Raw genomic sequence first — 26,079 nt, 5'->3', positions numbered from 1 at the left:
CTCTACGTGGGGCTACCTTTGAAGGTGACCCAGAAACTACAACTAATCCAGAATGCGGCAGCTAGACTGGTGACTGGGGGGCCCGCCGAGACCACATAACACCGGTCTTGAAAGACCTACACTGGCTCCCAGTACGTTTCCGAGCGCAATTCAAAGTGTTGGTGCTGACCTTGAAAGCCCTAAACGGCCTCGGCCCAGTATACCTGAAGGAGCGTCTCCACCCCCATCGTTCTGCCCAGACACTGGAGGTCCAGCGCCGAGGGCCTTCTGGCAGTTCCCTCCCTGCAAGAAGCCAAGTTACAGGGAACCAGGCAGAGGGCCTTCTTGGTAGTGGCACCCACCCTGTGGAACGCCCTCCCACCAGATGTCAAAGAGAAAAACAACTACCACACTTTTAGAAGATATCTGAAGGCAGCCCTATTTAGGTAAGCTTTTAATGTTTAATAGACTATTGTGTTTTAATATTATGTTGAAAGCCACCTAGAGTGGCTGGGAAAACCCAGCCAGATGGGCGGGGTATAAATAAATTATTATTATTATTATTATTATTATTATTATTATTATTATTATTATTATTACCTGGGCTTTCCATTGGGGCATCCGATTGGCATAGCTGTCAACGTTTCCCTTTTTTAAAGGGAAATTCCCTTATTCCGAATAAGATTCCTCGCAAGAAAAGTCGACAGCTATGCCAATTGGCCACGGTACAATTTGTGCCTTTTGCTACTGACAGCAGTGGCGGTTCAGGAACGGGTCTGACGCCTCCTTCCGCAAGAGTTGAGCCACAAGCTTCTACTCCCTGCGTTTGATGCCCCTCGGCTAAGCCCCCCTCAAGCCTCAGCCCTTACCTCGAGGTCCGGAGACTCTGTGTCGCCCACTTCGTAGCAGACGGTGTGGATGTCCTTTTCCAGAGGCACCTTCCTTGGCAGCTCCCCGGCCTCCTTGCTGTCCCCAAAGGCGGTTTCGATATAATCTTTCTTCTTCCAGCCTTGGGGGTTGCTGGATTTCCACAGCTCGGGGTACAGGGTCGGTTCCGGGGTGCAGAAGGGCTCGACTGTCCTCTGCAGGCTGCTAGGGTCCAGGAGCTGACTGGGAAGGATGTGGGGTCCGGGCTGGAGCCAGGAGAGGTTCGGGGGCATGTGATGGGACAGCAGTCCGGAGTGGTCCTGGGGAGCAACCCGGCTCAGCATTCCGCCCCGGAGGGTGGCTCTCCCAGGGGACTTTGCCAGAAGTGGGTGCTGCAGTTCATGGATGTTCTCCATAGCACCCCTAGGCGGAAGGTGCTGGCTGCCCTCTTCTCCGCGCTGTCAGTTAAGGCCGAGTGAGTCTCTCGCTTCAGTTAGCTTGGGGAGCGATTGCGAAACAAACAAGCAAAAAAAAAAACAGCAAAGCTTTAGCGCCTTTTATGTTTTATTTATATGGGGGGGGGATGTATGCATCGCTCCACCAAAAAGCTCTCTTAAGGGCCACACTAACGGGTGGCGCTGTGGGTTAAACCACAGAGCCTAAGGCTTGCCGATCAGAAGGTTGGCGGTTCAAATCCCCGCGATGGGGTGAGCTCCCGTTGCTCGGTCCCTGCTCCTGCCAACCTAGCAGTTCAAAAGCACCTCAAAGTGCAAGTAGATAAATAGGTACCGCTCCGGCGGGAAGGTAAACGGCGTTTCCGTGCGCTGCTCTGGTTCGCCAGAAGCGGCTTAGTCATGCTGGCCACATGACCCGGAAGCTGTACGCCGGCTCCCTCAGCCAATAAAGCAAGATGAGCACCGCAACCCCAGAGTCAGTCACGACTGGACCTAATGGTCAGGGGTCCCTTTACCTTAATAACAGATAAAGCCAAGATCCACAACCCATTCCCAAACAACTGCAGTGGTACCTTGGTTCTCAAACGCCTTGGCACTCAAAGAACTTGGAACCCAAACACTGCAAACCCGGAAGTAAGTGTTCCGGCTTGCGAACTCTTTTTCGGAAGCCGAACGTGCTCCGTTTTGAGTGGTACCCTTCCGTTTTGAGTGTTAAGCTTCTGTTCTGAGTGTTACGCCGAGGTCTATTTTCGCTATTTATTTTGCGTTTTAGTTTTTGAGGCTTCTTTCTTTTGTTTTTGTGACTGTGTGGAACCCAGTTCAGCTACTGATTGATTGATTGATTGATTGTGTGACTGCAGTCCATTCCTTATTGCTTTCATTTTATGGATCAATGGTCTCGTTAGAGAGTAAAATCCATGCTAAATTTCTGTTTTCAGAGTTGTTTTTAAAAGTCTGGAACGGATTAATCCATTTTGCATTACTTTCTATAGGAAAGTGCGCTTTGGTTTTGGAACGGACTTCCGGAATGGATTAAGTTTAAGAACCAAGGTATCACTGTATAGTTAAGAGATACCAAACTTGTGATCCACATCCTTCGTTCAGGAGGCCTGCATCATGTCTGTGGCTGAAGGCTGGAGAGAACACATCTGTCTTGTTCAATATCCATATTGATTTTTAAATTGTATTTTAATTGCTGCTTTTATTTCTTACAGATTGCGTTCTATTGTATTGTGATTTGCATTTGACGGGTTCCAAATTGGAATACAATGAATACAACCTATGAGAAATAAAATGAAAGAAGCAGTAAAAAGAAGATTAAGAATCATACAACGTCTAGTGCAGTGTATTACGATTGCTGCAACAGTAATGATGGATCTGTTAAGACCCTTAGTGGTTTTCAAGTGGGGGGGGGATGGTGGGGGCATGGGCATAGCCAAGGCGGGCCTGGGGGGAGCAGATCCACAATTTTTTTTGAAAAGCATTGAAAGTACTCAATTAACTGAGGTTCTTCGCCCCCCCCCGGAGAAACCTCCCCCCCCAACCAAAGTCTGCCCCCTGTAATGTCCGCTAATGGGGGGCACAGTCACCCATGATTTCACCAAAAAAGCTCAACAACTTGGGGGGGGGGTGATCTCCTAAAGAAAGCTCAACAACTTTGGCGCCCCCCACCCAGCAAAAATCCTGGTTACGCTCATGGGTGTTGGGGAGAGAGATTTGGAAACCACTGGCTTAAAACCATAAAACAAAGATAAAAATCAGTAAAACTTTTAAAACAAATAAGGTAAAGGTAAAGGGACCCCTGACCATTAGGTCCAGTCGTGGCCGACTCTGGGGTTGCAGCGCTCATCTCGCTTTATTGGCCGAGGGAGCCGGCGTACAGTTTCCGGGTCATGTGGCCAGCATGACTGAGCCACTTCTGGCGAGCAAGAGCAGCGCACGGAAACGCCGTTTACCTTCCCGTCGGAGCGGTACTTATTTATCTACTTGCACTTTGAGGTGCTTTTGAACTGCTAGGTTGGCAGGAGCAGGGACCGAGCAACGGGAGCTCACCCTGTCATGGGGATTCGAACCGCCGACCTTCTGATTGGCAAGTCCTAGGCTCTGTGGTTTAACCCACAGCGCCACCCGCGTCCCCTTTAAAACAAATACAGGCAACTAAATAATGCATCGAGATAGGCTGGCTGAAACAGGTAAGTTTTCATCAGGAGGTGTCTAAAACAATAAGGGAGGATGCACTAATGTCTTAATTATTTCATTTCTATCCCACTTTGTTCTCCAAGCAGTTCAAGGTGGCAAACGTAGTTATCCCCGTCCTTATTTAATCATCACAACAACCCTGTGAGGTAGGTGAGGCCGAAAGGCCATGACTGGTCCAAGGTCACCCAGTGAGCTTCATGGCTGAGTGGGGATTCGAACCCTGGTCTCCCAGGTCCTAGCCTGACACACGAACCACTACACTACACTGGCTTGCAGAAGATGGTTTACATTAAATGCTCTGAAAACTTCAAAATACTGTGCAGAGATAATAGGTGTTGTCGTTGATGAGCCATTTCTCCTCATTCTGCTGTTTTCCGAACCCAAATCGAGCCCCTTGAATTTGTGTGTAAGTTAGAGAATTTTCTCCCTCACTGCCCTGAGGCTTAGGAAATCTCTTTGTTTAGAGCCTGGGTAGGCGAACTAAGGGATGTGGGTGGCACTGTGGGTTAAACTACAGAGCCTAGGACTTGCCGATCAGAAGGTCGGCAGTTCGAATCCCCACGACGGGGTGAGCTCCCGTTGCTCGGTCCCTGCTCCTGCCAACCTAGTGGTTCGAAAGCACGTCAAAGTGCAAGTAGATAAATGGGTACCACTCCATTGGGAAGGTAAAGGGCGTTTCCGTGCGCTGCTCTGGTTCGCCAGAAGTGGCTTACTCATGCTGGCCACATGACCCAGAAGCTGTACGCCGGCTCCCTCAGCCAATAAAGCGAGATGAGCGCCGCAACCCCAGAGTCGGTCACGACTGGACCTAATGGTCAGGGGTCCCTTTACCTTTAGGCAAAATCAGGCCTGAGGGCTGGATGCAGCCCAATTGCCTTGTAAATCCGGCCTGCAGACGGTCCAGGAATCAGCATGTTCTTACATGAATAGAATGTGTGCTTTTATTTAAAATGCATCTCTGGGTTATTTGTGGGGCATAGGAATTTGTTCATATTTTCCCCCCAAAATATAGTCCGGCCCCCTGCAAGGTCTGAGGGACAGTGGACCGGCCCCCTGATGAAAAAGTTTGCTGACGCCTGGTTTAGAGAGCCAGCCGCTCCTCTCAGCAGCCTGCAAGACTCCTTTCCTGACACAAAACCCACCCCAATCTTTGTGAACCAGTTACAGTAGTTGGGACAGGAAACTTGGATCCAGTCCAGTTGTATCTCTATATTTCCAAACGTATCTGTCTGTAGAGATATATATCAGAGGTAGCCAACGCAGTGCTTTGCAGAAGTTGCTGGTTCTGAAAATCTGTTTAAGTTCCACTTCACTGGCATCTGATATCCCTCAGGCTGAAACGTACATGCAGGCTGATGCGAGACAGTGACTTTTAGAGATGCAAGGCTGTTCCTGCTAATTTTATCTGCATCTTTTGGAACGGATTCACAAGAAGCCTTGTTGAAGGAATTGCTGGATACTATAAAGGGACATTTTGTCAAAGGATGTAGAGATAACACTAAGTTTGGCAACGGCAGAAAAAAATGCTTTATCGGTGTGAAGTGGAATTTAAGATGAATGCTCCAGACTTTGTAGATTGCTTTCATATAGTCCCTTTTATTTATGGCTGGGATGTGCCATTTGGCTTGTAGGTGGAGTTCACTTGAGTGCTCTGTACGATTATTTTTCAATCCCTGCACATAAAAAAACTAGCCTGTCACAGTGAAGGTTACCCTAATCTTGCCCCCCTGACACCATCTGTATTCTTAAATGTGCAGATTATATTTTATTTTTGTACAACTTTCTCACACGTCAGCCCGCACCGGCAGTCTGAGATGGCAGCAATTCAGAAACAGCGATATTGTCTCATCTACTGTTTGGGTGAAATAGGCAGCGATGGACTTCGGCAAGAGAGAGCTGTTAGCGAATGCGGTGCTAAATTAACGTCACTAAGCGGTATCTGAATTGTGCTGGCAGAAAGTTCTTGCTGAAGGAAAAACACAGGTACATTGCCCAAGATTGTTGTGCAACTGATTGCACAGCAAAAACCAGCTCCTGCGCACCAAGAATTGGATATTGTGCAACAAACTTTTGCTGGCACAACTTTTGTGTTGGATTCCTTTGTCGCCCTCCCTTTAAACTTGTGATGGCCTGGGACTCAGACTCGGACTCGGAACCAGAGGAGACTCAGTCTGCACAGGTTCCCTTGCAACAAACACCAGCTAGGCCGAGACAGGGACCTGAGCCTGCCCTGGCTCCAGATGTGGGGATTACTTTGTTGTCTTCAGCTGGGCCATCACTTACAGCTGCTCCGCTACCGGTTGTGTCAGGGGAGGCTGAAGCAGCCTCTGGGTCTAGTAACCCACCGACATCTCCCGAGCTGCAGAGACTGAGGTCTGAGAGAAGGAGAGACCTAGGTACATTCTTTCACCTTTGGTGGACATGCCCAAGGATTAAGGCTTTCTGGGAGAAGATTTATAATGAAATAAAAAAAGGTACTTAAATATACCTTTCTGAAGAAACCAGAGGCCTTTCTCCTGGGTATGGTCGGCCAATTGGTGTTAAAGAAGGACGGAACTTTTTTTATGTATGCTACAACAGCAGCAAGAATACTCATTGCAAAGTATTGGAAGACAGAAGAACTACCCATCGTGGAAGAATGGCAGATGAAAGTTATAGACTATATGGGACTGGCAGAGATGACCGGCAGAATCCGAGACCAGGGGAAAGAGACGGCGGAAGAAGATTGGAAAAAATTTAAAGACTATCTTAAGAAATATTGTAAAATTGTTGAATGTTAAGACGATGTTGATTTTGAAATTAAGGGGTTGCTAGCTGTAATCTTTATGTAAGGAGAGGTATGAGGAGGTCGGGAAAGTAAGTTTCATGAACATAAGGGAATGAAGTTATACATATGGTTTTTTGCTTTTTTGTATGTATTTTTGTGTTTTTTTGTGATTATTATGTTTGATAAAATTTGGAAAATGCCAATAAATATCTTTTTAAAAAAGAGAGAGAGAGAAGGAGAGACCTGAGTACTTGCAAGAGGAGTGCTTGCCTTCGGGCGAGACAGGGAGGTGAGTCGCCAGGGGATCAGGACCAGCCGCTATCTGACAAAGATAAAAGGCTGTCGGACCCCACCCCAGGTTGCGGGAGCAACATTGCTGTATGCTAGATGCTGCTTGAGATCCTGTACCTGTCCTTGCCTGGTTTCCTGCCTCGTGTCCTGCCTTGGCCCTGTCGGACTGACTCCTTCGGATTCTGGACTGGTCCTGGACCACGTTTCACGGGTTACTCCCGGGCCCAGCACAAAACTCTGTCACACACTAGCACACAGATCATTGGATACAGCCCAGTGTCTAGACTTAATGGTCTGAAATGGAGAGCCCCTCTTTTTCCATAGCAATGGGTCTTCGTTTACTTTGAAATGTGGGAAGCCAGCCCTGCAGTGTTTGGGGGACCCCCTGGTCATTCTGTTGAGTGGGGGCCTGGGCCTCTGCCCCCCAAAGTCCTGCCCTGATGGTGCCATTGGAAATAGACCTACACCATCACCTTTGGAAGACAGAGAGCGGGGGGGGGGGGGAGTCTATTGAAAACTTGTTTATGAGCTGCGACGATAAATACCTTGAAGATGTCAATCCATATGCTGTGTTTTTTACCACATTGCACTGGGAGTCTACTTTATCGACCAAACAATCCACTTTATTGATAAGTGGCCGGGTGAGCATTTTATGTATCGTGTATAGTTTGCAGCTTTACATTTTCCTAGTTTTTTTTAATTTAAAAAATTGCTTTTATTCGCCGCAGTTTGTCTTGCCAAGTTGCTTTGAGGCTCTTTCTTTTGTATAAGGCAACCGATGAACGCAATAAATAAGAATGCCGTTTTTAAAGGGTTTAAGTTAAGCCCCGAGACTTCAGACGCAGTGGCAGGCAAATTTGGGTGGCAAAAATTGGGAATATTGAAATGGTGATGAGGGATTATTCGTAAGTAACATCGGCTTAAATCGGAGGAGGCTTGGGAAGTATGCAGGCTATATTCCTCTGCTTATTGTGGCTCATTAGAATTGGCTGGTGTTTTATTCCTCCACACACACACCCCCCCATCTGCAACCTTTACACAACCCCTACAGCAGTCGACTGAAAAAGAACAGCGTTTGGCACTTTCGGTGGCACACTGCCATCACGCAATTGTAGTCGCTGGATGGGAAGGGACATTCAGAGTTTGTCCTTTTTTAATTCCTGTCAGGCCTCCCACCAACTCAGAAAGCCACGCACCGTGAAATCCGGTGCAGGCACATGGGATTTCCGTAGCAGGAACAGATTGCTCAGCCAAACATGCGCAGCAGTTCACGCACTGCACAGATGCGTAATGCAGAAAACTCCAAATCGCTCTTTTTAAATGATTGGGAACGAGACAAGCTGCCCGCTCCACAAAAAAAAAACCTTTGCGTGAAAGCGGGATCGTGTAGAACAGGTCCTGATGCCATCAACAGCACAAATAGTGTTGGTGCTGACCTTTAAAGCCCTAAACGGCCTCGGTCCTGTATACCTGAAGGAGCGTCTCCACCCCCATCATTCTGCCCGGACACTGAGGTCCAGCGCTGAGGGCCTTCTGGCAGTTCCCTCACTACGAGAAGTGAGGTTACAGGGAACCAGGCAGAGGGCCTTCTTGGTAGTGGCACCCGCCCTTTGGAACACCCTCCCTTCAGATGTGAAGGAAATAAGCAGCTATCCTATCTTTAAAAGACATCTGAAGGCAGGCCTGTTCAGGGAAGTTTTTAATATTTAACGCTGTACTGTTTTTAACACTTGATTGGGAGCCGCCCAGAGTGGCTGGGGAAACTCAGCCAGATGGGCGGGGGATAAATAATATATTATTATTATTATTATTATTATTATTATTATTATTATTATTATTATTATTATTATTAAACCATGAATGAATGTCTGGAGGGAGCCTTGGTCTTAATAATGTTAAACATTTCCATAGCTGTTTCAGTTGTAATCCTTACAAGAACCCTGTAAGGTAGACCGGCAGTATTATGCCCTACGTTGCAGTCTGAGGCTGAGAGAGTTAAGAGCGGCTGGCTTGAAACCACCTACTGCGCACACGACAGAGGCGAGTTTCGCACTGAGGGCTTCCTGAATGGTACCTCGGCCTCTTAGGCACTGCACCGCAACTCTGGAAATTTGCAGGTAAGCAAAAACGCCATCCACATGGAAAGGGCATTATCTACACGGGTTTCCGCATGTTTTGTTTTTGTATGTTTTTGATCCCGTCTGAGCTCAGCTCCTCCCATGCGCTTTTGCCTGACAAAGAGCTGTGTGTGACTCAGAAGCTGGCACGCTGCTTCGCGTACCCCGACACACACACTCGACCAGATCTCGCGCAGCTGGAGATCAGTCAGCGGCACCAAACTGAGCTGCTCTCCAGCCCTGGCTCCATTAAATGGCATCTTTGGTCTACTTGACTTGCACAAACGATGGGTCAAATTTATCTTGATAATTTGTGTCAGGTCACCAGTCAGAAGGAAAATGGGCTGATGGGATTGTAGTCTGATCTAGCCAGGACCCTGAGCCCAGACTGTGACTGTGTGTGTGTGTGTGTGTGTGTGTGAGAGAGAGAGAGAGAGAGAGAGAGAGAGAGAGAGAGAGAATGAGAATGAATTGGGGGATAGGGATGGAGTCAGAATTCATTCTGGATTTAAGGAGACCAGGCTGGGTCCTTTGTATATCTTCATCCCAACTTACGGACAGAAATACAGACAGTGTACAGAGAGTGACATACAGAGCAGCAAGAAAACTGAAGCAGAATACAGTGGTACCTCAGGTTACAGACCCTTCAGGTTACAGACTCCGCTAACCCAGAAATAGTACCTCGGGTTAAGAACTTTGCTTCAGGATGAGAATAGAATTCGTGCAGCAGCGGGAGGCCCCATTAGCTAAAGTGGTCCCTCAGGTTAAGAACGGTTTCAGGTTAAGAACGGACCTCTAGAACAAATTAAGTTCTTAACCAGAGGTACCACTGTACATAATTGTGCGGGGTTTTATGAAGCACCGTACCAAAATTTATTGAATAGTAAATCTGCTTCAGTTATATGGTTTATAGCCGTTATGACGGCTACTGTGAAGCTTGACAAATTACTTTACCTTCTGTTCCTCCAAACCCTCCTGTTGCCTGATTTATCTCCCCCTCAGAGTCCCTTGTCTTGTATTCCATTAAGGGTTTCCTCCCTCATCTGAGGTTTCTGAGGAAATATTTCTCATTCCACGGGAATCATAGGACGGCAGTTGCAGGGTCATCCAGCCCAACCCCTCTGAAACGCAGGAATCTGTTGCCCAACGTGGTGACTCTGAGATGGGGATCCAGTTTCCTTGTGCTCTCTCAACATCAGGGTTCAAAGCCAGACTTTCTATGAAACTGACCAGCCTGGCTGACTCTTTGTGCGTAAACCTGAACAACCAAGATTAGCGACTAGGCTAGGATTGGTTCAGTTTTAGAGCCACGGCACTTGGGTTTATTTTGCATTCTGCTTCGACTTGCCTGCTTTTTCATACATACAGTGGTACCTCGGGTTAAGTACTTAATTCGTTCTGGAGGTCCGTTCTTAACCTGAAACTGTTCTTAACCTGAAGCACCACTTTAGCTAATGGGCCCTCCTGCTGCTGCCCTGCCGCCGGAGCACGATTTCTGTTCTCATCCTGAAGCAAAGTTCTTAACCTGAAGCACTATTTCTGGGTTAGCGGAGTCTGTAACCTGAAGCGTATGTAACCTGAAGCGTATGTAACCTGAGGTACCACTGTAATAATAATACAGTGGTACCTCGGTTTCCGAACGTCCCTGTAGACGAACGTTTCGGTTTTTGAACACCGCAAACCCAGAAGTAAATGCTTCCGTTTTTGAACATGCCTCGGAAGTTGAACGGCTTCCGCTGAGTGTATGTGTTCTTTTTCTCAATTTTCTATATTAAATTTGCAGACTGCCCTTTGTGCCTTGGTTTTCGAACGTTTCGGAACTTGAACGGTCTTCCGGAACAGATTACGTTTAATATTTAATAATGATTTTATTATTTATACGCTTCCCGTCTGAGTGGGTTGCCGCAGCCACTCTGGGCAGCTTCCAACAAAATATTAAAATAATACGGGGGGGGATGAACCCTCTACAAGAGAAGATTGCTACAAAGGATGCTGCCGGCTGACTTGCACAGGGACTGCAGGACTCGGAGACAGTTCCCACATGACACGCAACCCAGGGAATGCCTTCTGAGGAGAGAAAGAGTGTTTCTGAAGAGAGGGAACAAAACCTTTCCCTCGGTGCTCAAACAAGCACATGTTGGCATCGAAAGATCTCGGCTCTGTTTGGCAACATTGGCTCTGACGTGGGGAACCTGCAGTGCGCCACAGCCTTGCCAAGATCTGTCGAGCTTGTTTGTTTGGTTTCTTTAAAACTGAAAAGGGAAACCAGGGTGTTAAAAGCCCAGAACTCGCAGGAGTCACTTCCGCCGGAAGGAGGACGGCAGCTCAGTGGCAGAGCACCCAGAAGGCCTGGGTTCAATCCCTGCAGGCTCCAAGTAGGGCAAGACAAAGATCCCGCCTCAAACTCTGAATAGCCGCTGCCGGCCAGTGCAGGCAGTATGGGTGGTCACTGTGCTCCTGTGTTCTGGTTCTCAGCATCATCCTAACCCGCGGAGCAGGCAGCATAGGGCAGTTGTGTTATTGGGCCTCCATCCTAACTGGGAAATCCTTCAAGAGGTTAATGGAATCTCCCCTTCTCTCTCTTGGGCAACAGAGTCTAATACGGGGGAACTGATCCCACTAGCCCCTGCTCCATTCACTCAGATGGCACCCCCCATACTCTTTGCTTCCTGCAGAAGAACAGAAAGGAAGTCTCCCGTTCACCCATATGGAGCTGGACAACAAACTTTCTATGTGGAGAAAATAATAATTTTCCCCAGCCACTCTGGGCGGCTCCCAACAGAATAATAATAATAATGATAATAATAATAATAATAATAGCAATAGCAATAGCAATAAAAGATCAAACATTAAAAACTTCCCTAAACAGGGCTGCCTTCAGATGCCTTCTAAAAGTCAAATACAGTGGACCCTCTGGATATGAATGTAATTCGTTCCAGGGGTCTGTACATACCCCGAAAAATCCACAAGTAGAGGTGCTGCTTCTGTGCATGTGCACGGCACGATAGAGCGCTTAGGGGCATGCGCACATGGCTAAACACAGAAGAATACAATTCCGGGTTTGCTGCGTTCACAACCCGAAAGTTACGTTACCTGAAGGTAACGTAACCCGAGCCGCTGCAGTTGTTTACTTCCTTTACATCTGACAGGAGGGCGTTCCACAGGGTGGGTGCCACCACCGAGAAGGCCCTCTGCCTGGCTCCCTGTAACCTCGCACTGAAGGAACCGGCAGAAGGCCCTCGACGCTGGACCTCAGTGTCCTGGCTGAACGATGGGGGTGGAGACGCTCCTTCAGGTATACAGGACCGAGGCCATTTAGGGCTTTAAAGGTCAGCACCAACACTTTGAAAATAGCATTAGACGTAATGAAGTTCCTACCCAATCTCAGATTCTTATGCCAAGGATCGAATTCTCCCATTCCCAGTTGCACAGACTTCTCTCCAATCAGTTGTATGGAAGACAGTGCCAAGGAGAAATTGGGGGGAACCCAAATGCAGGAAAAACACCCTCCGTCTTCCCAGGCACAACATAAGGTAAAGGTAAAGGGACCCCTGACCATTAGGTCCAGTCGTGGCTGACTCTAGGGTTGCGGCGCTCATCTCGCTTTACTGGCTGAGGGAGCCGGCGTACAACCTCCGGGTCATGTGACCAGCATGACTAAGCCGCTTCTGGCGAACCAGAGCAGCGCACGGAAACACCGTTTACCTTCCCGCTGGAGCGGTACCTATTTATCTACTTGCGCTTTGACGTGCTTTCGAACTACTAGGTGGGCAGGATCAGGGACTGAGCAACGGGAGCTCACCCCGTCGCGAGGATTTGAACCGCCGACCTTCTGATCGGCAAGTCCTAGGTTCTGTGGTTTAACCCACAGCGCCACCCGAGTCCCACAACATCACGTACTAACTAGCAAATTCATTCATTGTGTTTGTATCCTGCTGCTTTCCATTACGGGGCCCCAAGTCAGCACACACGTCTGTGTGGTGAAGTGGTTAGAGGACGTGGGAGAGCAGGGTTCGAATCCCCACTCAGGCATGAAGCTTAAGGGGTGACCTTTGGGCCAGTCACACTGCCTCTCACCTCAACCTACCTCATAGGGTTGTTGTGGGGGATTGAATGAGGAGGGGGATAACCATGAGTGTTTTGGAGAAAAAGGTGGGTTGTAAAATATAATATACCGTATTTTTTGCTCTATAAGGCTCACTTTTTCTCTCCTAAAAAGTAAGGGGAAATGTGTGTGCGTCTTATGGAGCGAATGGAGGCTGTGCAGCTATCCCAGAAGCCAGAACAGCAAGAGGGATTGCTGCTTTCACTGCGTAGCGATCCCTCTTGCTGTTCTGGCTTCTAAGATTCAGAATTTTTTTTTTCTTGTTTTCCTCCTCCAAAAACTAGGTGCGTCTTGTGGTCTGGTGCATCTTATAGAGCGAAAAATATGGTAAATGCAGTCTCCAAGATGGTCATCTCCCATTTAGGCACCAACCAGACCCACAACCAGGGAGGTGGGAGCCTCATTCGCCTTCAGACCATAACTTGGGACCTTATTTTTTTGCGGGGGGCAGGAAGCAACGCTGGAAATTAATCTTCTAAATCAAAATAGTTTGCCTGCTCTGCCACCTCGCCAGCCTCTTAAACCGATCTTCCCTTCCCACTCGCTGGGCTTTGAACCCAAGGCTTCCGTCACATGACGGCCGCCTCTTGCGCTAACCACTGAGCATCCCTTCTCCTCCTAGGAGTTGGAATCGAACTCCCAACCCTGGCCACATTCCTGGTCTGAATCTCCTGCCAGCGTCCCGAGTTCCCGGTTAAATTAAATCAGAGTGTCTTCACGCATCTGCACTGCCTCGCTCTCTTGGGAAACCATACAGCAACGGAAATTATTTTGGGATGGAGAGGAGGAGGAGGATGAAAGCAAGTCCCTGGAGATCTTGGTCCTGACTGTACTTCGATGGCGGTGCCAGCGAATGCCCATGAATCACCGCCGCTTTCCCAAAGCAGAGGCGGCACAGTGCAAGCGAGGAGAAGAGATTCAGCTTTTTATCTTCTTCCCCGGCTTGGATGGCGGGGGAGAAAATTGGCAGAATGCTCCCCGTCTTCCTAACCCCACACGGGGAGGTAGGCAAGCTACAGTCTCCAGAACCACACAGCGGGGTCAGGATCAGGGTAACTGAAACAACAGTTCTGAGGCCTTAAGCATTTGCAGAACATGTTTCCAAGCGTTCCTAGGAAGGGCCGAAGAGCCCGGCTGGGTTTCACTTAAGAATCCAGCGAAGCCCCAGTGTCCTGTTTCCAACAGAGGGCAGCCACACGCTTTCTGGGAAGCCCAGAAGCAAGGGTGTGAAAGCCTTGCTCAGCAGCAGGGCACATGCTTTTGGGGACAGAAGAGTCCCGGCAGGTTCAGACCCTGGTAAAAAAGGTAAAGGGACCCCTGACCATTAGGTCCAGTCATGGCCGACTCTGGGTTTGCAGCGCTCATCTCGCTTTACTGGCCGAGGGAGCCGGCGTACAGCTTCCGGGTCATGTGGCCAGCATGACTAAGCCGCTTCTGGCAAACCAGAGCAGCGCACGGAAACGCCATTTACCTTCCCGCCGGAGCGGTACCTATTTATCTACTTGTACTGTGACGTGCTTTTGAACTGCTAGGTTGGCAGGAGCAGGGACCGAGCAACGGGAGCTCACCCGTCGCGGGGATTCGAACCACCAACTTTCTGATCGGCAAGTCCTAGGCTCAGTGGTTTAACTCATAGTGCCACCCGCGTCCTGGTACCTCCACTTAAATAACAGGGAACAGGGTCCACGTGAAAGGGGAGGTTTCTGCTGGAGAGCAGTTGCCAGCCCAAGTTGGCAATGTTGGGCTAGATGGAGCAAGACTTTGACTCAGTGTAAGGGAGGTTATACCAAGGCTGGGTGGCCTTTGACCCTCCAGATATTGATGGACTACAAGTCCCACCATCCCTGATCATTGGTCATGCTGGATGGGTTAGGAACCCGAAAACGTCCGGCGGTTATGGCTGGGGCAGGTGAGAGAAGTCATCCAAAAAGAGCCCTGGTTTATTCAGTCATGAGAGTTACAGCCCTACAGCCCTCTTGTTTATCCCCAACGTCTGGGGATATCACAGGCAGAGTGCCTCTGAAGAGAGAGGCTCTATTTAACCGCTAGCTGCCACCAAGTCATTAACCTGCATTATATCAAGCTGCTCAATAAAGGAGGCTGGTATTGTTATACGACCTCCACCCCAAAGTGCAGCTCAATGGGGCGGAGAGTGGAGAAGCTGAGGGAACAGGGGTTTGCCTAACTTTGGGGCTGAGCCTAAAGTGAGGTTTAATCTGAGGTCTTCCCACCCCTTCCCCATGCTGGCTCTCACAGAAGACACCAAAGTTTGGACCTTAGGCTCTGTGTGTGAAATACCTGTGCCCCTCCAGATATCTGCTAGACTCGGTCTCCCATCCTTACTATAATTTATTGCTTTTATATCCCTCCTTTTTCTCCCAGGAGCTCAAAGTGGTGTGCGTGGTTCTCCCCTCATTTAATCCCCACAACAAACTCTGCGAGGTAGGTGAGGCTGAGAGGCAGCGATTGGCCCTGGTTCACCCCGTGAGCTACATGGCCGAGTGACAGGATTTGAACCCCGGCCTTCTAGGTCCTAGTCCAACACTCTAACCATTGCACTGCACTGCCTCGAGCACTTCCTGACCATTGGCCATGCTGGGAGCCAGGAGCGCCGCAGGTCTCCCACCGGGGAGTGCCAGGGATTGAATTTGGAAAATTGCGCATGGAAATTGTGCTCTGCTTCTGAGCAGTGGCATCTGAGCATGTGCAGAGCACCTTCCTTTTGCTGCCGAATAATCGGACGTAGCTCCTACGTCCCTTAGAATTTTGGCAAAAGGCTTCGGGTCACAGGGCAGCTATTATAAAAGTGTTGGCATTTAACACCAGCCACTGGCATCTCGGAAATGAAACGCTTCGGCCAATTATTCTGTTTATCGCAGACCACCAGTCTCAGCCAGCATGGCCAATGGTCAAGGGTGAGCCACAGGCCTAGGAGGTTGTGGCTTTCTGGATTCCTCATGTACAGAGCAAAAACTGGTGGATCTGCCCCAGGCCGGAGGTGGCCAAGTTACTGGAGCACTCATTCCAAATGCGAGGAGCCATGGGTTCAAATCCTGACCGGGCCGCTGAATTTGCACAGCCGGATTTTCACCATATGTTTCAGCCGAATGAGAAATATACTCATCGGCCGATAAAAAAACGCATTCCCGGTTTCATGGAAACGGCCCCCTCCTCCTCCTCCTCTCCCCAATGACATGCACATATGGCTGAAATCGACAGCAATATGCGAGGGGGTGGTGAGGGGCTTAATTGGACAGATTCCCTCCGCTCCAAAGCTGAAGCCAAAACGATGCTTCGTTATATGTGCAAGCAAAATAGACACACATGTTCAGCCCTCCCTGTCAGATTTCATGCATACATTTCTCTTCTTCTAGTGCTGTTGCTGCGCACAGGTTTTGCACATGGAGCGAAGGTGAGCCTGAAGGGATAGTGTCCTACTAGATATGGATTCTTTGGGGCTGTTGGGAGGGGGGTAAAACTAGCCTTTCTGGGTACCCAAGGTGGTTCAACACCTGTTGTGCCATGATACCCAGGTGACGGGCTAGATTGAGTTAGTTTGGGTGTCCAAGCCACCATAGGTAAAGGTAAAGGGACCCCTGACCATTAGGTCCAGTCGTGGCCAACTCTGGGGTTGCGACGCTCATCTTGCTTTATTGGCTGAGGGAGCTGGTGTACAGCTTCTGGGTCATGTGGCCAGCATGACTAAGCCGCTTCTGGTGAACCAGAGCAGCACATGGAAACGCCGTTTACCTTCCCGCCAGAGCGGTACCTATTTATCTACTTGCACTTTGACGTGCTTTCAAACTGCTAGGTTGGCAGGAGCTGGGACCGAGCAACGGGAGCTCACCCTGTCGCAGGGATTCGAACCGCCGACCTTCTGATCGGCAAGTCCTAGGCTCTGTGGTTTAACCCACAGCGCCACACGCGTCCCTTCAGACCCTAGACCCTGGTACCTCCACTTAAATAACAGGGAACAGGGTCCACGTGAAAGGGGAGGTCTCTGCTGGAGAGCAGCTTCCAGCCCAAGTTGGCAATGTTGGGCTAGATGGAGCAAGACTTTGACTCGGTGTAAGGGAGGATAATAGCTTATACCAAGGCTGGGTGGCCTTTGACCCTCCAGATATTGATGGACTACAATTACCACCATCACTGATCATTGGTCATGCTGGATGGGTTAGGAACCCGAAAACGTCTGCAGGTTACGGCTGGAGACGGTGAGAGAAGGCATCCAAAAAGAGCCCTGGTTTTTTCAGTCATGAGAGTTACAGCCCTACAGCCCTCGTTTGTCCCCAACGCCTGGTAAATCACAGGTAGAGTGCCTCTGAAGAGAGAGGCTCCATTTAGCCACAAGCTTCCACCAAGTCATTAACCTGCATTATATCAAGCTGCTCAATAAAGGAGGCTGGCATTGTTTTACGATCTCCACCCCAAAGTGCAGCTCAGTGGGGCTGAGAGTGGAGAAGCTGAGGGAATAGGGGTTTGCCTAACTTTGGGGCTGAGCCTAAAGTGAGGTTTAATCTGAGGTTTCCCCCCCTCTTCCCCATGCTGGCTCTCACACCGAAGTTTGGACCATAAGCTCTGTGTGTGAAATACCTGTACCCCTCCAGATATCTGCTAGACTCGGTTTCCAATCCCTCCTTTTTCTCCCAGGAGCTCAAAGTGGTGTGGCTCTCCCCTCATTTAATCCCCACAACAAGCCCTGCAAGGTAGGTGAGGCTGAGAGGCAGCGATTGGCCCTGGTTCACCCCGTGAGCTACATGGCCGAGTGACAGGATTTGAACCCCGGCCTCCCAGGTCCTAGTCCAACACTCTAACCATTGCACTGCACTGCCTCGAGCACTTCCTGACCATTGGCCATGCTGGGAGCCAGGAGCGCCGCAGGTCTCCCACCGGGGAGTGCCAGGGATTGAATTTGGAAAATTGTGCATGGAAATTGTGCTCTGCTTCTGAGCAGTGGCATCTGAGCATGTGAGGAGCACCTTCCTTTTGCTGCCGAATAATCGGACGTAGCTCCTACGTCCCTTAGAATTTTGGCAAAAGGCTTCGGGTCACAGGGCAACTATTATAAAAGTGTTGGCATTTAACACCAGCCACTGGCATCTTGGAAATGAAACGCTTTGGCCAATTATTCTGTTTATCACAGACCACCAGTCTCAGCCAGCATGGCCAATGGTCAAGGGTGAGCCACAGGCCTAGGAGGTTGTGGCTTTCTGGATTCCTCATGTACAGAGCAGAAACTGGTGGATCTGCCCCAGGCCGGAGGTGGCCAAGTTACTGGAGCACTCATTCCAAATGCGAGGAGCCATGGGTTCAAATCCTGACCGGGCCGCTGAATTTGCACAGCCGGATTTTCACCATATGTTTCAGCCGAATGAGAAATATACTCATCGGTCGATAAAAAAACGCATTCCCGGTTTCATGGAAACGGCCCCCTCCTCCTCCTCCTCTCCCCAATGACATGCACATATGGCTGAAATCGACAGCAATATGCGAGGGGGTGGTGAGGGGCCTAATTGGACAGATTCCCTCCGCTCCAAAGCTGAAGCCAAAACGATGCTTCGTTATATGTGCAAGCAAAATAGACACACATGTTCAGCCCTCCCTGTCAGATTTCATGCATACATTTCTCTTCTTCTAGTGCTGTTGCTGGGCGCAGGTTTTGCGCATGGAGCGAAGGTGAGCCTGAAGGAATAGTGTCCTACTAGATATGGATTCTTTGGGGCTGTTGGGAGGGGGGTAAAACTAGCCTTTCTGGGTACCCAAGGTGGTTCAACACCTGTTGTGCCATGATACCCAGGTGACGGGCTAGATTGAGTTAGTTTGGGTGTCCAAGTCACCATAGGTAAAGGTAAAGGGACCCCTGACCATTAGGTCCAGTCGTGGCCAACTCTGGGGTTGCGGCGCTCATCTCGCTTTACTGGCCGAGGGAGCTGGTGTACAGCTTCTGGGTCATGTGGCCAGCATGACTAAGCCGCTTCTGGTGAACCAGAGCAGCACATGGAAACGCCGTTTACCTTCCCGCCAGAGCGGTACCTATTTATCTACTTGCACTTTGACGTGCTTTCAAACTGCTAGGTTGGCAGGAGCTGGGACCGAGCAACGGGAGCTCACCCCATCACGGGAATTCGAACCGTCGAACTTCTGATCGGCAAGTCCTAGGCTCTGTGGTTTAACCCACAGCGCCACCCGCGTCCCTTTTCCAAGCCACCATAGACATCCCATAATCCATCTTCAGCCGTGTGTGCCAAGGAGTGAAGGGGTTTGGGGTAGGGGATCAATGAGTCATAAAGACCCATTTTCGCTCCCCAGGGAGATTAAACGCGATTGCCGAATTTCTGGTCTCGCTCATGGCGTCCATCGCTTGCCCGAAGGCATCACTGACCACTTAATGTGTTTTTCGGATTTCCATACCACCCTTCGAGACACAATTATCAGAGCTGCGGTGGCAAATAATAATAATAATAATAATAATAATAATAATAATAATATCTTTATTGTCATTGCCCCCTCTCGGGGACAATGAAATGTTAAAATAGAGCAAAATATACAATGGGAAAATCAGCGACGTCATAAAAACCAGCAGGGTTCTATTATTCCTTCCCAGCCAAAGCATCCCTTTTTCTCTTTCTCTTTCGCTGCCTGTTGCTGGTGAGGGGGGAGCAAATAAAACAAGCGTTTTAATTAACCGGGCAGAGCTCCAGAATTAGCATATAAACTGGGCGTTCCGTTTTGGCACTCGCCAGAGATCAGGCCCCCGCCCCCCAAAAAAAATTATTGATGGAACTGTAGGGCCGTTTCACACCTTGTGCCGAAACCAACCCAGGTTTGCTGCATTCTGTACACACTCCTAGCCGGCAGGGAGTCATAATCGACCCAGGATCTGAAAGGAGTGTGCTTAGATAGGTATTTTTACCATTGCACATAAATGGCGAGGAGGTGGAGAGGGTTGGTAGTTTTAAATACCTGGGCATTTATATCTCTGAGGACCTCTCATGGACTGCAAATATTAATATGGTTGTGAGGAAGGTGCAGGGGAGGTTGTATTTCCTGAGAATGCTCAGGGGACTGAATCTATCTCAGCACCTACTTCTGTCCTATTATCACAGTACCATCGAGAGTGTCTTAACCTATAGTATATTATCGTGGTATGGGAGCAGCTCTGAAACGGATAAAAAAGCTTTACAGAGAATAATTAAAATTGCCCAGAATGTTATTGGGCTCCAACTACCAACCCTGGATGAGATCTTCACGTCTCGCACTTTGAAGAAGTCACACAATATCCTGAGAGATCCCACCCATCCTGCTCACAACTTCTTTGAACTGTTGCCTTCGGGCAGAAGATATAGGACAATGAAAACACGAACCACACGCCTTCTGAATAGTTTCTATCCAAGAGCTCTGATTGCACTAAATAATGACCTCAGGGCCAGTTGCAAGAAATAGCAAGCAGGGAGTAGGAAGGAATGAGATAGGTTTTAGGTTATGTTATGCCTTTAATAGGTTATGTTATGTTTTTATAGATTATGTCTGAATAGGATGAGAGTGTTGGAGATACGTGCAAATGTGTATGTGAACCCGGTCTTTGGGTGGGTGTTTGATTTTCGTTGTTGTGTATACTGTGTATATACGGACAATGACAATAAATTTATCTATCTATCTATCTATCTATCTAGATCATGCACTTGTTTTCGTCACAACCGCACATTACATAATGGGGACCCCACGAGAACGTCCATTTTCACACGCACGGGGGCGAGAAATTCGCCCGTTTGTTCTTCCCGGGTTCTAACGGGAACATGAGTAGTTCCCCTAACACATTAAGCTATACAATAAGTCACAAGAGAGTGGAGGAAGCTTATTTTGCATCAGGTCAACTTGGGGTTAATCAAAGACATCCGTTTGTGACTCAGCCTGGTGACACTTTTGATGCTTGCCACGTGGGGATGGTGTTACGTGCGAAAGGGAAACCGAGTGTACATTTGGGGCAAGGGAAGCTGTACCGAAACTGAGTTCCTCAACCCTCGCATGAGAAAAACAAGCATATTTTGATGTGCAGTTTCCCGGAAACGGACAAAAAGGAATTAATTCATGCAATGCACTGTTATCTTTAAGAAAGTCGTCGCCCCAGAGTCTGAATATGGCAGCTATTTCAGATGCCTTTAAATGAGAATGGAAAAGATAATAATTCAGAACACAGCAGTTGATCTGCAGCTGTAATTATATAAGGCGTGATGGCTTAGAGGAACCTCAATGTACAAGGGCAGTATACCCCTAAATGCCAGGGGGCGGGGGACAAGCAAGGAAGGGCTGGGTCTTTGGGCCTGTCAGGTTCAGAGAGGCACCAGCTGGCTGCTTTGGGAGGCAAAACACTAGATTAGATCTCCACTTCTCTCTCCATATTGATCCCTTTCAATATCCTTGCACCTTGTTTTGTTCCCTGGGCCCTTTCTCTCAAGAATCCAAAGAGGATCTGGAGAGGTAGTCCTGGGGAGGGGGAACCCCTCTTTCCAGAGAGCCACAGAGAGGAGCAGCAGCGATGGGTCAGCCCCCACAAAGGAGCTAAATCCCCAGCAGTCTTTCCTTGCACATTGACGGTCTCTATCGATCTCCTTCCTGCTCAGAGCTCCCACACGAAAGAAACTCTGTGTGTGTGTTTGAGAAAGAGAGAGCTCTGGTTCCTTTGCCCTCGGTTCCCCAGCCCACACACCTGCTGTGTAAAGACTCGGGGATGATGCATCCCTTCTTCATCCCTGGGCTGGCGAGCAGAAGAGAATGTCCCCAAGCTGGGAGCCGGGAAAGGGGGCACCCTCTTGCCACCAGGGGCTGGCAACCTTTTAAAACACACACAGACAAGAAACCCACCCTCTGGCCAACTCTGTTTCACAAATCCTTTGCACGCTTCCCTGAGACTCGGCTCCCCGTGCTCCTGGCTCGACCCCTCTCTCTCGCCCCCCGCCACAACAATAAGACAGGGGCTAGGGTTAGGGGGCTCAGTGACCTTTCTGGGGGTTGTGCCATTTCAGGGGCGTTAAGTGGAGCGGGAGCCACCTGCCTGCCTCCCTGCCTGCCCATCGCCCTAGGACTCTCGTCCTCTTGGGTACCCAAGGCTCACCATAAGAAGCCCTGCCCTGGTCCAGAGTGACACCAGCTTCACCCAATTACCCCCTCGCTTCGCCGCCAAGCTTAATCTCATTAATTCCACCATCTCGTCAGCTGTCGAGACTCAGAGAGAATCTCTCTTGAACTTCCATGTGGCAGATTTAGAATTGAGAGCAGTGAGGAGGGCAGGGAGACCCAAGTTTTTTTGGGGGTGGGGGGCAAAATCCAGGGCCAATGGGGCACTCCAAGTCTGGGATGGATAAGAGTGGGCAAGAGGATTGGCTTTGGGCTTCTCCTTAGGGGGGTTGGACTAGATGGCCCTTGGGGTCCCATTCTATTCTACGATCAGATGAAGACTTGCAGTCAGGGAGGTTGGCACCACCCGGGTAGCCCAGGCTGAGAGGGTGGTGGGGTTGGCAAAGTCCACATGAGAAAGAGAGAGAGAAATAGAGACCCTTACCGTTCTCACTGCCAGCGTCCCCGTGGCAAGCACCTGTTTGCCACCCTCCAGACCTCCGCGGGTTGCATCCTCTGCAAAAGGGTGCCCATCTCTGCCCGCCCCAGACACGATGATGCCCGGCCAGGGAGAAAGTTGCTCGGCTTGGGTGCCAGCCAGAACACGCAGACCCTCCTCTTCAAAAAATGCCAGGGTCCCCTCAAGAACTCCAGTGGTGAGCTTTGGCACAATGCCCTTGCCACCCTCGGCGCTAAGGGTTAGGTTTGCCAATCTGTGGCAATCGGCGGCTTCCCCAAGGCTTGCCGCGAAGAAGAAGGACCCGTGGCACGAAGAGGAGGAGGAAGAGAGAGGCAGAAAGTCCCCTCCAACGTGGTGGCTGGCCGGCTCCTCTGCCTTCTGCGCGGTGCCAAGGCAGCTGCCCTGTCGACTACAGCAAGGCTGCCATCCAGCGCTCCGGGAGCAGCTGTGCGCCTGCTGCCAAGATGCGGTGGCATGAGCGGAGCCCCCCCTCCTCTCCCCCCTTCCCACCCCCAGATCTGGATGGAGGAGGGGGAGGGAGGAGGGGAGGGGTTGTCTGCAAGCTGACAGCCACACACAGGCAGATGCCTCGCCTCCTCGCAGAGATGGGTTGCGTGGCAAAATAATAATAAAGAAGACACCCCCCTTTTAAAAACACACCCCTCCCTGTGGGCACGTCTTTGCATTTTAAGACCCCCCCCCCTCCACGCCAAGCTGGCTGATATAAGGAAGAGAGACCAGATGCAAGAGGGGGGAATTGATTTTAGGACACCCCCCATAAGCACCCTTTTCCTCCCTCCATTGGTGCCCCCAGGGTTGCAAGGGGGTGGGGTGTCATAAATGGGGGGGGCCGGTGGGCGCTAGCTTTCAGACTCTGATCTTGGGCTTACACGCAGCCCAGATTTATTTATATTTTTGGGTGGGAGGTTCACTTGTAGCCTTTCACTTCAGCAGCTCCCCCCGCCCTCCCAAGCTATATTTTTACTCACGGAGTCAACCTCCTCTCACAGAAGAGTTTGCTGGTCTACCTGCAACCTGGGAATGGTTAGCTGTGTATTTCGTTGCTTGTCAAGGTTTGCAGATCTTCTGAAATGGCTTTGATCGATTAAAAAATAACTATTTTCAAAATTATTTAATGGGTGTTGTTGTCTGCCACCCTGGACTTCTTTGGAGAAGAAGGGCGGTGCAGAAATTGAATGGCCCCACAAAATAATACCGAAAGACCCCAGTCAAATCAAACTGCCGCCCCCTCCTTTTGCACCCAGAGCATAAATTTGCTGCCTATCCGCCACCCAAATAAATGCACGTTTCTTTCAAATCTCCAGCAGGCCTCTGATCGCGCCAGCGGCGATTATAATAATTATAACGTTTTATGTTTCTGTAGCGGCCTCTTGAGCTTTCCAACAGCTTCGAGTGCATTATTGTGCTGTAATCTCTGCAGCAATCCTGTAAGGAAAGCTGATATCCCTGTCTCTATAAATCCTGAGAAGCCTATGCACCATACATTAAAAGCACATTCCACCACCACCACCCACTCCCAAAGAATTCTGGGAACTGTAGTTCGTGAAGGGTGCTGGGAAATGTAGCTCTGTGAGAGGTGGACTACAGTTCCCAGGATTCTTAGAGGGAGGCGGAGGAGGACGTGTGCTTCCAGTGAGATTTCAGTGCATGGCATGTACACAGCTGGTACTAAATTATTTTACAGCTCAACTCTGCAATTCTGTGATTCCAGAGGCATGTTAGACTCCAGCTCCCATCAGCCCCAGCTAGCAAAGCCAGTGATGATGGGAGATAAGAGTCCAACATACTTCTGGGAGCAGACATGCCCTCCCCCCTCCGCCAGTGTTTCCCAAACTTGGGTCTCCAGCTGTTTTCGGACTACAATTCCCATCATCCCTGAGCACTGGTCTTGCTAGCTAGGGATGATGGGAGTTGTAGTCCAAAAACAGCTGGAGACCCACGTTTTGGGGAACACGGTCCACGGGGAAATAATTCTTTGGAGCAGGTACAGAAAGAAAGGGATCTTCCCAATACAGTGGTACCTCTCGTTATGTACTTAATTTGTTCTGGAGGTCTGTTCTTAACCTGAAACTGTTCTTAACCTGAAGCACTACTTTAGCTAATGGGGCCTCCCACTGCTGCCGCCACCACCACATGATTTCTGTTCTCATCTGAAGCAAAGTTCTTAACCTGAGGCACTATTTCTGGGTTAGCGGAGTCTCTAACCTGAAGCGTCTGTAACCCGAGGTACCACTGTACCAATATTTGCCATGGCATAGATCAGGGGTCAGCAAACTTTTTCAGCAGGGCGCCGGTCCACTGTCCCTCAGACCTTGTGGGGGGCCGGGCTATTTTTTTTGGGGGGGGGGATGAACGAATTCCTATGCCCCACAAATAACCCAGAGATGCATTTTAAATAAAAGGACACATTCTACTCATGTAAAAACATGCTGATTCCCGGACCATCTGCGGGCCAGATTGAGAAGGCAATTTGGGTCGGATCCGGCCCCCGGGCCTTAGTTTGCCTACCCATGGCATAGATAATCAGGACAACATCCCTGTTTCTTCCAGGGACAGAGCTAATGGTAGCACACCCTCTGTTAAGGGTTGCTGGCAAAACATGTGAGGGCCATCGCCGGGAAAACTGTTTCGCCTTCTTGCCCAAATCCCGCTCTCTCCCATCCTTCCTTCTTCCTGGGCTCCGTTGACTTCCTAATCCTCGCATCCTGACCTACTTTCTCGCCTGCGCTGATGCCCACAGTGTTTCAGATCTGTCTTGCGTTCTGTGTAGATACAGAGGGAGGTCACTTTAGCTGCAGCCAAACTCGCGGAGTTTGCTTGCTTGCTTTGTTTTGTAAGCCACCACTCCAATTCGGGCTAAGGTGTGGGAGCTGTTGTTCCATTGAGATGTGGTTCCTGTACATGTGGGTTTTTTGTGTGTGTCAGGATCAGGTTGTGTGCATAGGAACCAACTCCTAGGGGCCAAGGTCCCTTCGCCCCCACCCCGAATAAAATATTTGAGGGGGCTGGGAGACCCCAAAGTTGATGATGATGATGAAGAAGAAGAGTTTGGATTTGATATCCCGCCTTTCACTCCCTTTAAGGAGTCTCAAAGCGGCTCACAATCTCCTTTCCCTTCCTCCCCCACAACAAACACTCTGTGAGGTGAGTGGAGCTGAGAGACTTCAAAGAAGTGTGACTGGCCCAAGGTCACCCAGCAGCTGCATGTGGAGGAGCGGAGACGCGAACCCGATTCCCCAGATTACGAGTCTACCACTCTTAACCACTACACCACACTGGCTCTCAAATGGGCTTTGCCGTTCAGATAGTGTGCATGCGATGCATCTTGTGATCGATTGGGTCAACAGTCTGGTCTCGGTCTCTCTCTCTCTCTCTCTCTCTCTCTCTCTCTCTCTCTCTCCATAATATACAGATTTTTGCCTGTCAGTGCATCTCTGTAGCTACTGGCTGGATTGCTGTGATGTCACAGAATGTTCGCAATTAACTCTCCACTGGTGGTCTGTGTAAACAATACTAAGCTAGATGGATCAAAAGTCCGACTGGGACAATCTGCTGCTATTATTAGAATAGAATAGAGTTGGAAGGGACCCATAGGATCATCTAGTCCAACCCCCTGCAATGCAGGAATATGCAGCTGTCCCGTACAGGGATCGAACCCACAATCTTGGCATTATCACCAACACCACCCTCTAGCCAGCTGAGCT

At 49.6% G+C, this 26,079-nt stretch overlaps 1 protein-coding gene across 1 annotated transcript in view; it reads right to left on the bottom strand.

Annotated features, from left to right (window-relative positions):
• Positions 1-22,936, bottom strand: part of TMEM91 (transmembrane protein 91) — a 31,351-nt gene extending 8,415 nt beyond the window's left edge. The window contains exons 1-2 of the mRNA XM_028742179.2: positions 22,340-22,936; positions 849-1,343 (exon numbers count right to left, since the gene is read on the bottom strand). Coding sequence (XP_028598012.2) covers positions 849-1,262 — 414 coding nt within the window. The 5' untranslated portion in view covers positions 1,263-1,343; positions 22,340-22,936. The remainder of the gene's footprint in view (positions 1-848; positions 1,344-22,339) is intronic.
• Between the last annotated feature and the right edge of the window lie 3,143 nt (positions 22,937-26,079).

The sequence above is a fragment of the Podarcis muralis genome, chromosome 7 (assembly GCF_964188315.1).
Source record: "Podarcis muralis chromosome 7, rPodMur119.hap1.1, whole genome shotgun sequence".
Lineage (NCBI taxonomy): Eukaryota > Metazoa > Chordata > Lepidosauria > Squamata > Lacertidae > Podarcis > Podarcis muralis.
This window is presented reverse-complemented; position numbering and strand designations above follow the sequence as displayed.